The 14,595-nt window shown below is 35.8% G+C and overlaps 1 protein-coding gene across 1 annotated transcript; it reads left to right on the forward strand.

Annotated features, from left to right (window-relative positions):
• The first annotated feature begins 13,622 nt into the window (after positions 1-13,622).
• LOC141702094 (secreted RxLR effector protein 78-like) lies at positions 13,623-14,048 on the forward strand. Its single transcript, XM_074505788.1, has one exon. It carries the CDS (start codon positions 13,623-13,625, stop codon positions 14,046-14,048), a length of 426 nt encoding a protein of 141 aa, XP_074361889.1.
• The last annotated feature ends 547 nt before the right edge of the window (positions 14,049-14,595 follow it).

A 14,595-nucleotide genomic window follows, 5' to 3' on the forward strand; every position in this document is an offset into this window, starting at 1 on the left:
AGAATGATATGAGATTGAGTATTGATAGATATTTGTGATACCTAGCAGAGTAAGCGAGGCATATAAAAGAAAGCCAGTAGTCAATATATAGAACTGAAGCGTAAAAAAAGAAAGCAAGTGATCGATGAATAGAAGCAAGACATAGAAACATAAATAAAGTGGTTCATGAGTAGAACTGTTAGATGAGTACAATTAAGGTTGGAAATCATCTGTGATAAGGCAAGTACTTCTGAACCTTTCTTCGCAAAATAAGCGTTAGAGTCTAAGTTAGTTAAAGTATAGATTTACAAGTGACTTTGGTTTAATTCCAACTTACTTGTTGTTTATAGGTTACTAGACTCGTCCCGAGCCTTTTATCACCCCAAGTCGCTCAGGCAAGTTTTCTACCCGTTATACTGTTGTTGTGATGTATATATGTATTTGCATTATCTTGCGATAGATGCATGTTGGTTAATTAGCAAATGTTGCAATATATTGAAGCATGTTGCTATGATATATATATATGCATGCATGTTTCGTATTCTTTCCATATATATCTGTTGATTCAGTTGATAATACCTATGCTAGAGGATAGCGGTAATTTGCATATACCCTTAGTATAGGGACCCAAAGGTGAAAATATTTTCTAAAACCGGGAGTCGAGGATCCCGAGTAGATTTTGTATATATGGATATAAATATATACATATATATATACTTATATATATATATATGGTCATAGTTTTCAAAACTATTAATCGAATAAGGTTTATTCGATAACTTTAACTTTATTTTATTATTGAATATTATCTTGAATATTCATTCGAGGACTTATGACTCCTTTATATTATTTATTGAATATTACTTGGATATTCATTTGAGGATGTATGACTCCTTTATTTTATTTAATGAATATTATTTATAATATTCATTCGAGGGCTTATGACTCAGCTTATTTTATTTATTGAATATTATTTGAATATTCATTTGAGGATCTATGACTCCGATTATTTGCTAAGATATATTCTTTATTTTATTAAAGAATAAGGTGTCGATAATCAAACTCACTTTTGATTATTCAAATAAAGATAGTACTTTCGTATAAGTATATCTTTGGTTATTTAATACTCATTTCAAGTATAAGTCTTACAACTTCTACTTCAATTAATTGTATAAAGATTATTCTTTATGGGAATATTATTTAAATAATAATATTCAGACATTTTCTAAATATATTAGGATGGGTTAGACTTGACTTAGAATATTGAGTTTATCGTGCCACAACCGTGACTTAATTATTCAAGAGGCTAAACTTATATTAGGGAATAACATAAGATGTAATTGACAAGAGTTGTCTGCCTATTGAACATCACATGACGTTTCGTGCCACAGCCGAGGTTGTGTGATGGAATGTAGGATCCCTATTCCCACTAGCATTATGAATGCTTAATTTTCACTTAGGGGGTTGAAAAGATTAGATAAACTAGTGGGAGACACTTATGAATGAAGACCCGATTCATATAGTGCTTTGAAATGAAATTGAATATTTGCTAAGTGTTGTTATGTGTTTATCATTTACAGATTTACTATATTCATCATATCTTCAGCACTATCACTCCGGAACATACTAGATGCTCACAAGTTGACTGGTCCTAATTTAGCTGTTTGTTTTCACTGTAACAAGTTAGGGCACTGGAAGAGGAACTGCAAGGTTTACCTTGCAGAATTGAAGAAGAAGGGTAGTAAGACTACCGCTTCTGATTCAGGCATGTTCATGATCGAAGTTAATATATCACTAGGTCAAATTTCTACTTGGGTATTAGATACCGCCTGTGGTTCTCATATTTGCAATTCGTTGCAAGGACTAAAGGGAAGTAGGACTCTTGAAAAAGATGAGGTGATTCTACGTATGGGCAATGGAGCAAGGGTTGCAGCCATATCTGTAGGATCATTTAGTTTACATATGCCTACGGGCAAAACTATTATTTTGAATAATTGTTATTATGTTCCCTCTATTGTGAGGAATATTGTTTCTATTCCTATGTTGGATGTGGATGGTTTTTTCATTTATTATTAAGAATAATGAATGTTCTATCCTTAGAGATAAAGTTCTTTTTGGACGTGGCATTTTAAATAATGGTCTGTATGTATGTGACGTAGAGCATGATTTACTTCAGATTGAACAAACTAATAAAACAAAAACGAGATGATGAAAATCTGACCTATTTATGGCACTGTATGCTAGGTCATATTAGTGAAAATAGACTGCGGACATTGCATAAGGAAGGGTTACTTGACTCCTTTGATTTTGAATCATATCCTACATGCGAGTCTTGTCTATTGGGTAAAATGACCAAATCTCCATTTAGTGGACATGGAGAGAGGGCTGCAGATTTGCTAGGATTGGTACACACAGATGTATGTGGACCAATGTCTACGCAAGCGATGGGTGGATTTCCGTACTTCATTAGTTTCATAGATGATAGATCTAGATTCGGATATGTATATTTGATGAAACACAAGTCTGAAGCCTTTGAAAAGTTCAAAGAATATAAACATGAAGTGGAGAAACAAACCAAACACAGTATTATAACTCTTCGATCAGATCGAGATGGTGAATACTTGAATGGAGAGATTCTAGATTATCTCAAAGAAAATGGTATAGTCTCCCAGTGGACTCCTCCATATACTCCACAGTTAAATGGGGTATCTGAAAGGAGAAATCGAACTTTGTTAGACATGGTTCGGTCCATGATGAGCTATGCGAATCTTCCAGTATTCCTATGGGGTTATGAATTGGAAACCTCAGCATATTTACTGAATAAGGTGCCTTCTAAATCTGTTCCTCAAACACCATATGAGATATGGAAAGAAAGGAAACCGAGTCTTAAACACGTTAAGATTTGGGGATGTCCAGCTTATGTCAAGAAAGTTGACCCAGATAAGCTGGAATCTCGATCCGTAAAATGTAATTTTGTGGGATATCCTAAAGAGACTTTGGGATATTACTTTTACACCGATCATCGGGTGTTTGTCTCCAGACATGCTACCTTATTGGAAAAGGAGTTTATCTTTGAAGGAAACAGTGGGAGCAAAATTGAACTTGATGAAGTTCAAGAAGCACAAACTACTATGGATCAAGTGGAAACACCTGTTCAGACTGAACAACCTTTTGTGAAACAACCCATTCGTAGGACAGGGAGAGTGTCTCGCCAAACTGAGAGGTATTATGGCCTTGTCATTGAGAATGACAATGAGTTGTCAATCATTGATGATGACAACCCTGTGACCTATAATGAGGTTATGAGTAGTGTTGACTCAGAGAAATGGCATAGTGCCATGAAATCTGAAATGGAATCTATGTATACCAACCAAGTATGGACTCTGGTTGAGGCGCCTGAAGGTGTTAAGCCTATTGGGTGCAAGTGGGTATACAAAAGAAAGATTGGAGCAGATGGCCAGGTGGAGACCTATAAGGCCAGGCTCGTGGCAAAAGGATTCAAACAAAGGCAAGGGATTGACTTTGATGAAACTTTTTCGCCTGTAGCCCTGTTAAAATCAATTCGGATTTTGCTTGCGATTGCTGCTTACTATGACTATGAGATCTGGCAAATGGACGTGAAAACGGCCTTCCTCAATGGGGAACTTGAGGATAAAGTGTATATGACACAGCCAGAGGGTTTTCTTTCCAAGGGAAATGAACACCTAGTGTGTAAGCTGCTGCGAACCATATATGGTTTAATGCAAGCTTCTCGTAAATGGAACATCCGTTTTGATGAGACAATCAAAGAGTTTGGTTTTATCAAAAACATAGATGCACCATGTGTCTACAAGAAGGTTAGTGGGAGCGCGGTAACATTTCTTGTATTGTATATGGATGTCATACTTCTTATAGGAAATGATATACCGATGCTACAATCAGTCAAAGTATGGCTATCAAAGAACTTCACCATGAAGAACTTGGGAGAAGCATCCTACATTCTCGGTATGAAGATCTATAGAGATAGATCTAGAAGAATGATAGGTCTTACCCATGGTACATACATCCAGAAAGTGCTTAAAAGGTTTAGCATGGAAAACTCCAAAAGTGGTCTCATACCGATGAGCCATGGAGTGTCCCTTTCCGAAAAAATGTCTCCTAAGACACCTGAGGAAAGAGAGCGTATGAGTAAGATTCCTTATGCTTCCGCAATAGGATCTATCATATACGCGATGTTGTGTACAAGGCCTAATATTGCTTATTCAATTAGTGTGACGAGCAGATATCAGTCCAATCCAGGTGAAGACCACTGGAAAGCAGTGAAAAACATCCTTAAGTACTTGCGAAGGACTCAGGACATTTTTCTTGTTTTTGGTAGTGAATCTGAGTTGAAAATAGAGGGTTATACTGACTCTAGTTTTCAATCAGAAAGTGATAGCAAATCCATGTCAGGGTACGTGTTTACTCTGAATGGTGGTGCAATTCAGATTGTTGAAAGAGGAGATGTCAATGTCGAGAGAGTTGACACACAAAACAACGTAGCACACCCACTCACAAAGCCACTTTCTCAGAGTCACTTTGATCGTCATAAAGACAAGATGGGTATTAGATACCAGAGTGATTGGCTTTAGTACAAGTGGGAGATTGAAAGAGATATGTCCTAAGTCCAATCATGTATGAGGATTTAGGAATAACTTTTATATAATCTGTTTTGATTTCATTGATATTAATAAATGGCTTGTTTTGTTTTTATTGCGGGCTCTATCTATTTAAAAGTTTAAATAAGATATACCACAGTTTAGAGTAAAGCTTTTTATGGATTGTGATGAGATCATAATAATGAGACCTTAAAGATGATATCTCTAAACTTAAATAGTTCCTGGTCGTAGGATTACTAACTGGTAATTAATAATCCGCAAAGATCGGTACATACTATGCTTGCTTCATTATGAAGGATGTCTGTTCTCATAGACATTTGTGTGGTGACACTATAGCTAGTATGTAGGTGCTTATTATAGAATTAGTTCACTGAACATGACTCACACAGCTGAACAACTGATGGAGTTCACTCACGTGTCAGTAGTTGTTCACATAGTGATAGTTGTACAAGTATCCTTAGACTTGAGATCATCATAGCCATCTTGTGTACACTGAACTATGCTTTGGTTTAGTTCTTAGTCTCAAGGGACAATTATAAGGGCTCTACTGGGTATAGGAATTTGTACACGAAGATAGTGTATGATCAATAAAGGATCTACCCCTTCCAGTGTAGGAAGAGAATGTTCAATGCTGATCCACTTATGTTAGTTCAGGAATCTCTGGCCAGAGTGAATGAAATTAGAAAGGAGTTTCTAATTTACATTAAATCCATATCAATTGGGGCACCCAACTTGGCAAGGTACTCTATATACCCTATCATTCTTAGAACATGCGGTCCAACTTTTCTTAAAAAATGAAAGTCCAAGCTCCTCCACTTACTATTTAGCAAGGTAATTATCTAAGCTTCCCCATCGATAGTTACATACTTCCTATAAGTTTAAGCTTCTAATTCCAAGCCAATCTTTTTCTATAAATCATGAAAGAAGATGCTGAATAGTGTTTTCAAGAACTAAAATTTATGTTCTTGAAGTTTTGTTTAGATTAAGCTTGGATAAGGACTTTAAGGGTGATTCCAAGCCATTCCCTTGATTCTCCACTCTTCAAGGAAGGTATACCATCTTCAAACCCTAGATTCCTATGTATTATAAGATGATTTTGATTAGTAGGATGATATTGTAGCTTGATGTTGGTGATTTAGAGTTTGGGATTGAATTTGGTATTGAAGTGGAATGGTAAATGTTGTGGTTTTAATTAAAAGAACTTAAGTATGATTAAAGTTAAGCTTAGGCATAAGCATGAATGTTAAAATTGAATTGGTTGGGGTTGTTATGATGTGATAAGGATGGATGTTGGTTGTATGTTGGATTTGAGGTTGAATTGGGTTGGTTTTGAATGGTTTTAAATTTGGAAATCGCGTAAACATAGCCGTCGTAACGTCCGATTTTCTTTAGACTGTTTTTGTGCATAACATTAGGACCCGAGAACCCCCTGCTAGATTATGACCACTGCCATGTTTAGATAGCTCATGTTACGAGTTTCGTTTTGATATGTAGTTCGTTCGATTCCGATGCACGGTTTAGGATAAACGACCGTTTCAAGTAACGGCATTTCACGAATGAAACTTTTCCCCTCGCCTTACTTTGAAACATAGGTTAAAGACCAAAAAGGGTTAATTAATGCATGAAACATTTAAGGTAAGTGTGTTAGGCAGTTGGTAAGACACTCGCGAAGGAATCGCCTTAAAACTCGTAAAGGTTAAATTATTAAAAATGGTGGAGCCGAGGGTACTCGAGTGACTTAAGAGAACCAGCGAGTCGAGTACTCACCGTATACTGTAGCTATCGAATCCATCCTCATAGGTTTTATTGCTTTATAAAATGGGTTTTAAACTAAGGGTATAGAAAAAGGCGTAGGGTAGATAGAAAAGATGCGTTTACAGCTGAATATCCGGTAGAACCAGAATCATCATATGGGAGATTCTCGAATAGGTAGACTCATATCAGGGGATGAGATAATAGCCGGAAAAGGTGCAACCGTCGTTACCAGAGGTGATATGGCTAACACCAGTGGAAGAGCAGGGCGTGAATCGGATGATGGTCCTCCGACTGAAGGCTCCGAATGATCAAACGATCCTGGGATAAAGGAGTCTGCCATCGTTGCTATTTGACAATCACGTCGCTAGATAAGAATCTCGAATCTCATCACGAATCATACCAAAACTTACTATACAGTCGCACTCACCTTTCGACGTTCTATTTTTCTATTTCCTAATCTTAATACTAACCCTCTATCCATCCTCGACAATCTAGGCTTGTTTCAATGACTTATAACCTGTAGCTCTGATACCAAACTTGTGATGCCCTCCAAATCCGAGTCAGAAGTTTGGGGCTCATAACACATACACACAATATATATAAACCTGTATATAAAATATTATATGCATTGACCCTTCGTTTCAAAATCATGGATCGCAACAGGTTCAAGTATGAAAACAAGCCACAACCTTATCCTTTATTAACATCGTACCAAATCCCAACTAGTTCAACTTACAACTGATAATGATATCATTCTTACAATCTTGCATAACTCATCTACAATATACAGCTCCTGCTAGCTCGATCCAACTTAACCTGGAATCCTAGCTCGCACACTGGACTGGGAATCCTTGTTACCAACAATTTCTTTTTTCAAATGTTAAAAACATAACAAGGTTTGCAAGAGTGAGCTAACTAGCTCAGCAAGTCATAATAGCAATAATTGAGGTTAAACAATGAGCAATTGAAGTGATTCAGAAGAATCAAGTTTCTGGATAAGCAATGATTAGAATTGGATATTAACTTTTCATTTTAAAAACCAAGTTTAGGCTGTTGATCAGTCACGCACTAACCCCGAGCACGGCACACAACTCTGCTCTCTATATTGGATCCAAGGCACGCATTGGCCTAATATGACCACGAATCTGGTCTGATCACGAATCTGGTCCATATTTATAAAACCATCCAATTCTAAAACAATCCGATATGATAATCTTTGTAATTTAATAAAATAGAATTATGATTAACATTGGTAAATCATTTATCTCAGAGCGTAAAACATTTCTCAGGTATCACCAGGGTATATCAAGGTGTAAATATGAAGAACGGCTTGAATCCTGATAAAGAATCAAGTATCTGATGAACAATGGTTCAATGTTAATAAAGGGTATAAATTTTTGATGTCATAGAGTATTCCAGGGTGTATGAGTTTCTGTATGCTCAAGAAATTCTGTGAAATTCTGTTGCAATACTTGGCTTATGGTGTGTATATATTTGTGGAGTAGCATTGTATTTATATGGTTTAATATTTGGGAAATCAACCATTGGTGGTTTACAAGAAATAAAGCTTATATCTCAAATTTAATGATATGATCAGGGCTCAAGGTTGAATAGTTTAAAGCACTTACAATATAAAACATGATTTGTTTTGAATACTAGCAACATATTACGAAAAAGTTCAGATATATTTGCAATATATTACTCCAAACACTCTTTAAAGTGTTTTCGAGTCTTCAAAATGATTTTTAAAAGTTAGAGCGGATCCCAAAACTCATTTTTATATTTAAGATCTTCCTTTTAAAGGGGATTTAAATACTCGCTCAAAACCTGAGGGATCCGGCTCTGTGGTGTGTTTTATATTCGCAACAAGGTTGCTGTTTTGTTAAATGAATCGATTACTTACCCAACACTCGGGAAGTAAAATTCTTGGAACAAGTTAATCCATTAACAGGCATCGCCTGGGAAATATCGGTGAGTTCTCCTTTCCAACTAGATACGACTTCTTGGTGGAGCCGTATCAACAAGTTTCTACTTGGGGAAAGGGGGAACGAGCTTTACGTTTCAGAGTCATGGATTTCATCTGAACTAGGAGTAGCGTAAGTGGTCGAGTGTTGGCAGGGTCAAGTTTTCAAAATGATGTTTGCATCAAATGAAGTATCTCATAACTTCGTTTTATTTTGATGATATTTTAAAGGTTGAATCTATTCAAGTATTATCTTGTAGTCTCATCTATGTGATGAACTTTTGAAACTAATTATAACTTGAACGGTGGTAGTTCAAGTAGTATTTGGAAAAGATATAAGTATATTGGAGTATCTTGTAATTTCATCTTTTAAACTTATATCTAGTAAATGATTATCTTAAGCATGACAAAGATTTTCAGAAAAATGTTGAGACAAGGTTAGATATATGAGATCACCTTGCAACGATATTTTTATACAGTTATACACTGGAACTCTGTGTGTATTATGCATGGAAGAGGACTTCCAATATTTTGAAAAGTATATATGTATATATATACTAAATATTTTGCGACTTCATCGCATTAAGATATCAACTTGGTTCATTTCTTTTCACCAAGACTTTCATGAGTACTATGAGAAGGCTCATATATTGTTAATCATTATGCATATTATTTTGGTGGGCTTGCTGCTCACCCTTGCTTTCTTCTTTCATCACACAACATCAGATAGACAAGATGAACAGGACCAAGCTCCCAATTCGCGAGCGGATAGGAAACGTTCCGCAATTTCCTATAGGCGTTGATGTCGCTGTAGCTGAGGTAGGAGCTACCAATAGGCTAGGCTTTCAACTTTTGATGTACCAGATTTATGTATATTTATGAATTGTATTAATGGCAAAGAAATGTAAATTTATTCAGAAAATCCTTTTAAGGTGTATTGATGGATAATTGTGGAATAAAGTGACTTGTGATTATTTTAGGGAATTCATCTCTGAGATTATAACTTGTGGTGTGTGTATATTGTGGGGTCACAGTACAGAGTAGTTGATTGTTTAATAAGATTGGGTGTTATTAAGGGAAATGGAACTCGTGACAACCCGGATCCCCGACCCCGGATTTGAGGGTGTTACAGATGTGATAATTGACAAAGTGCATACAGTAATTCCAGAGGACACCTAACTGCTAAATGAACTCAAAAATGCTCATATAGCTGCTTTTCCTGAAGCCTATCTCTATCCAAGCAGGGGGATTGCCTACATCTGTTCACAAACCAAGAAATGCAGATACTTCAAAGTTCCTATGAATTATGTAAGGGACAATTTGAGACTGATTATGACCCTTGAAACTGATCTAAAGACCAAAATTAACAAGAATCCTGAAGATGAGGAAATGATCAGAATCTTAGGGAGATACCTTCAGAATGTAGACACCATGTTGCATACCACATATTATAATTTAAAGGATGACAAGGATGATGAGCAGAAGCCAAGTGATCAACTTCCTTCTGGCTCAAATCCAAGTCAATCCTCAAGAGCAACTGGTGACATGGGCAAAAAGCAAGACGAGAAGAAGGGAGATGACAGGAAGAGAGGAGAAGAAAGAAGAAAGAGAAAAAAGGAAGATGAATCACAACCACAACAACAACAAACCCTAAAAATCCAAATTAACCAAGCTCAACCCTCTATGCCAACAAACTCAAATACCAAATCACCTCAAACCTCAAAGCCTAAATACTTGCACAAACAGAGTGCTGACACCATTCTGAAAATACCAATCACCTCAAGCCAAACATTTCTCAAGAAAATCACAAACCTACCTTATGTCAAGCCATCATTTAAAGTTCACTACATGTCTGTTGGGAGGAAACCTAAGAAAGTGCAAGTTACTAAGAGGGCCATATGGAATTGTTACAAGCAAAGTGATTTTCTACCTCTAAACTGGTGCATCTCAAATGAAGACTACTTTCAACAACTAGCTGAGGAAATAGTCAGAGTTTGGGTTGTAACACGAAGGGAAGTAAGAATCTACTATGAGGATGGGTCCTTCACATTTCTTGGCAGCACCTTAATGGACATATTTTCACCCACATAAATCAAAAGAGTGATAAGTTTACTGAAGGATAAGGATACTGCAACCAGGGCATGTAGATTTGTTTTAACTGAATGGTTGATAGTAAGGGAGGAAAGAAGAGCAAGAAATAAGGCTGAATATGAGGAGAGGGAGAGGAAGTATGATGAGGAAATATAAATGTACATTCAAAGATCTGAAGATCTCAAGGAAAAGGGATGAGCAAAATTTCCAAGGATGGAAGATTTCTAAATGTCAAAGCTGGCACATTCTCAAAATTTGGGATTGATTTGCTGAGTGGTTATCCAAAACCTGACAGACTCAAACTTGTGGAAGCTATAAGAGGAACACCAATCATAGAGGAACTAAAAATTCTTGTATACCTAAAGGACCTCATTAGAGAAGAAACATGAGATACAGTATTTGTCTGATGTGTGTATCTGTTAAACTCAAGAAATCACCTAATGTATGAATGTAATATTTGTGTCAATTTATATGAAAAATCTATATGTCCATTGTAGCTTGGGGTTAATCTTGTTAACAAGCATATATTTGTGATAAGCAATCTTCTTACAAATTGAGGGAGATTATTATGCAAGACATGCCTGTACTATAACAACACTAAGTCAAATTGACAACCCTAAGTAAGTTGTATGGTAATCTATGTTTGCATTTTGTGTTGTAGCACTTACGTCTGTAAAAATGTAAATAGATTGGACTGGAGTATTTTTCTGTAAACAATTTAAACCTAAGAATAAACTCTGGAAGAAGATCATGAAGGTCATGTCTCAGATAAAGTGTGAAGAAGCTTGGAGTTGAATAAATGTGTTTTGGGAAAAATATTCTAAGTCAAGAAATCTACAAGTCACAGATTATGTGTTATAGAGAAGTCATTCGAGAACTCCAGAATGACTTATCGAGAAGTCAAGAAAAGCTACTAGAGAACTCAGAGATATCGACAAGCCAAATTGAAGACATGAAGAATGGAGATATCGACAAGTCATTTCTTCACTAGAGAAATATGAGATATCGATAAGTTTAAATATCACTAGAGATCTCTGAGATATCGATAAGTCAAAATATCACTAGAAATCTCTGAAATTTCGATAAGTCAATTTGTCACTAGAGAACTTAGAGACATCGATAAGCCAAAGTGAAGACATGAATATGAGAGATCTCGATAAACCAAATTCTATTATAGAGAACTCAGAGACCTCAGAGACCTCGATAAGTCAAATATCTATAGAGTTATTAGAGATCTCGATAAGTCATTATACTTATCGAGATGTCGAGTTCTCTACATGACTAACTAGAGATCTCGATGTGAAGCTCAATTAAAGAATGCAGATTAGTTTAATATCCAAGATTATCGATCAACAAACAAATCAATTACTGATTTGAACAGTCTACAAAAGCAACTTAAAGAGTACAAGATCAGAGACGTAGATTAAGTGGCAAAGTAAAGTCATAGGCGTGCAAAATTAGCAAAGATTCACTAAGCCAAAAATAGAAAGATTTGGTTATCCAAAAGTAGGGTTTAATACATGTTAATGCATGTTGTGTAAAAACCAGTATTTATTGTTCTATAAAGTAAACACTAGATGCTTTGTTTTAAGCAGTAATAGATAGATCTGAAATTTATTGTAAAATCTCAAGAGAGAAGCTGAGTTCTTAACATACTAATAACCTAGAAATTTGTTGCAAACACTAGCTTGATTTTAATATAAAATTAAGTGAGTTTTGAAATATAACTGTGTACATATGCATGTTTTAATCATTCTGTTAGAACACATTATCTCTACAACATAGATTACGTTGTTCACCATTATTAAAAGTTCAAAAAGACATTAAAATTGTTTAAAACACATTCACCCTATGTTATATTTATTACCCAATAGGATTCCAACTTTTGGCATATTAACGTGTATTCTAAATCATCACAACATATCACTTGTTATATTACGTTTATAGAGAAACAAATGCACTTTTTTGCTACTTTTTTGTATGCTCTTGATCAACCTCATCAAATGCAAATATTATGGAATGACATCTTATTTTTGAGTAAGAATATAAAAGGGCCTTGGTGTCTCTCTAGAGACTTCAACTACTTTGAGGTTGTAGGGGGCGAGAGAACACTGGACCCCGGCTATGCAAAATTTTCTGTATTGTTTGGCTACTTCAGGGCTTGGTCATATACACACACGGTAGGGAATTTATTCACTTGGACCAAGAAATGTTTGAATGATCTTATACAAAAAAGAATAGACAAGATGCTTGAGAATGTGGTTGGTTTAATAAATTCACAGAAGGGGTGGCTATTGTAAAGATTCGGGGCATCGTCCCATGATTTTTAAGGTCTATATGTAGTTAGATAAGTTCTCAGAACCTTTTTAATACTTCAATTATATGATTAAATTTGAAGGAATTCAAAACGCAGTTAATAAAGGTTGGAGCACAAACTGGTTTGGTGACCCGATGGGTATTCTGTGCAAAAAACTCAATTTGGTTAAGAAGGAGCTTATTACCCTCAACAGAGTGCATGCGAATGTTCACAGTAATGTGTACAGTGCAAGGCAAAATCTAAATGCGATTCAAGATCAACTAGGCATGAATCCGACAGATGTTATTCTAATTAAACAAGTGCATGAGGCCTCGACGATCTAGATGAAGAGGAGAAGATTCTCCTCCAAAATTGATAGTAAAATGGTTGAAGCAGGGAGATGGCAATACTAATTTCTTCTTAAACAAAGTCAATCCAAATTGGAATCAAAATAAAGTTCTGGCTATAGAAAACAAAGAGGGAGTTATTATTTTTGGTCAGGCCTCAGTGTCTATTGGTCGTCCACCAGAACTCGAGACATTGGATCTTCACAATACTGACTGCAAAACCATCTCAGATCATCAGGTTCTTCTTTTAGAGGCTGTAATGACTCCAGACCTCGTCTACAACACCTTGAAACAATGAAAAGGAACAAGGTACCTGGGCCTGATTGGTTACGGTGGATTTTTTTCTTGATGTTTTGGAAGTGGTTTGTCAGGACTTTTTCAGGGCCATAGTCCATTTCTTTGAATAATTAAATATGCATCAAGGTATAAACTCGACTTCAATTTCTTTGACTTCGAAGGTGAACTCGCCTACTAAAATAGGGGATTTCAGGCCCATTTCTTAATGTTCTGTAACTTACAAATTTATTGCAAAATTCATTGCTAATCGTCTTAAAATGGTGTTCCCTGATGTTATAGATATTGCTCAGTCTGCTTTCATTAAAGAGAGATCTATTTCGGATAATATTCTCATGGTTCAAGAATTATTTAGGGGTTATGGTCGTGAATCTGGTGGTGCCAACAAGTGTGCTCTTAAAATCAACTTGCGTAAATCTTTTGACTCGATTAGTCGGGATTTTATCTTACAAGCTTTGACTCAAATTAATTTTCCTGCCAGATTTATTCAATGGATTAAGGAATATATTACAACTAGATTTTCAGTCAAGGTGAATGGTGGTCTTAATGACTACCTCAAAGGTGCTAAAGGTTTGAGACAAGGGGACCCTATGTCCCCATATTTATTTGCCATTGGATTGAATGTTTTATCTTGCTTGCTTGCTCAAACTCTAAGTGATTTTAAATACCACTGGAAATGGGCATGAAGCTAACACACAATTTTATGCTGATTATGTTTTATTGTTTGCTCGTGGGGAAAAAGCTATATTCTTCATGTTATGAGTTGCTTGTTGAAATTCTCTCATCTTAGTGTTGTACAGTATTGAAGAAAGGAAGAATGTTTGTTGTATTGATTCTGTAAAATGATTACACAGTTACAGAAGGAAGAATGTACAAGCTCTGCTATTTATACCTTAATCTATTGAAATTATAGAAGCGCGGGAAAATCTGTTATGGAAACTAACTAACTCCTTAGCTATACATGACTAGACTGATGAGCTGTAACTGAGCTATAAAATATAAATTAGTATTTAATCAGGTAATGCCAACACCCCCCTCAAGTTGGAGGGTAACTGAGAGACACCCAATTTGGAAAGAATCATGTTATGCTGAATACCAGATAAAAGGTTTGGTTAAGACATCTGCCAACTACAATTTTGTAGGAATATATGAAAGAGATATCAAGCCTGAATGAAGTTTTTACCGAACAAAATGACAGTCAAGCTCAATATGCTTGGTACGCTCGTGATAAAC

Source organism: Apium graveolens, chromosome 2 (genome assembly GCF_009905375.1).
Source record: "Apium graveolens cultivar Ventura chromosome 2, ASM990537v1, whole genome shotgun sequence".
NCBI lineage: Eukaryota > Viridiplantae > Streptophyta > Magnoliopsida > Apiales > Apiaceae > Apium > Apium graveolens.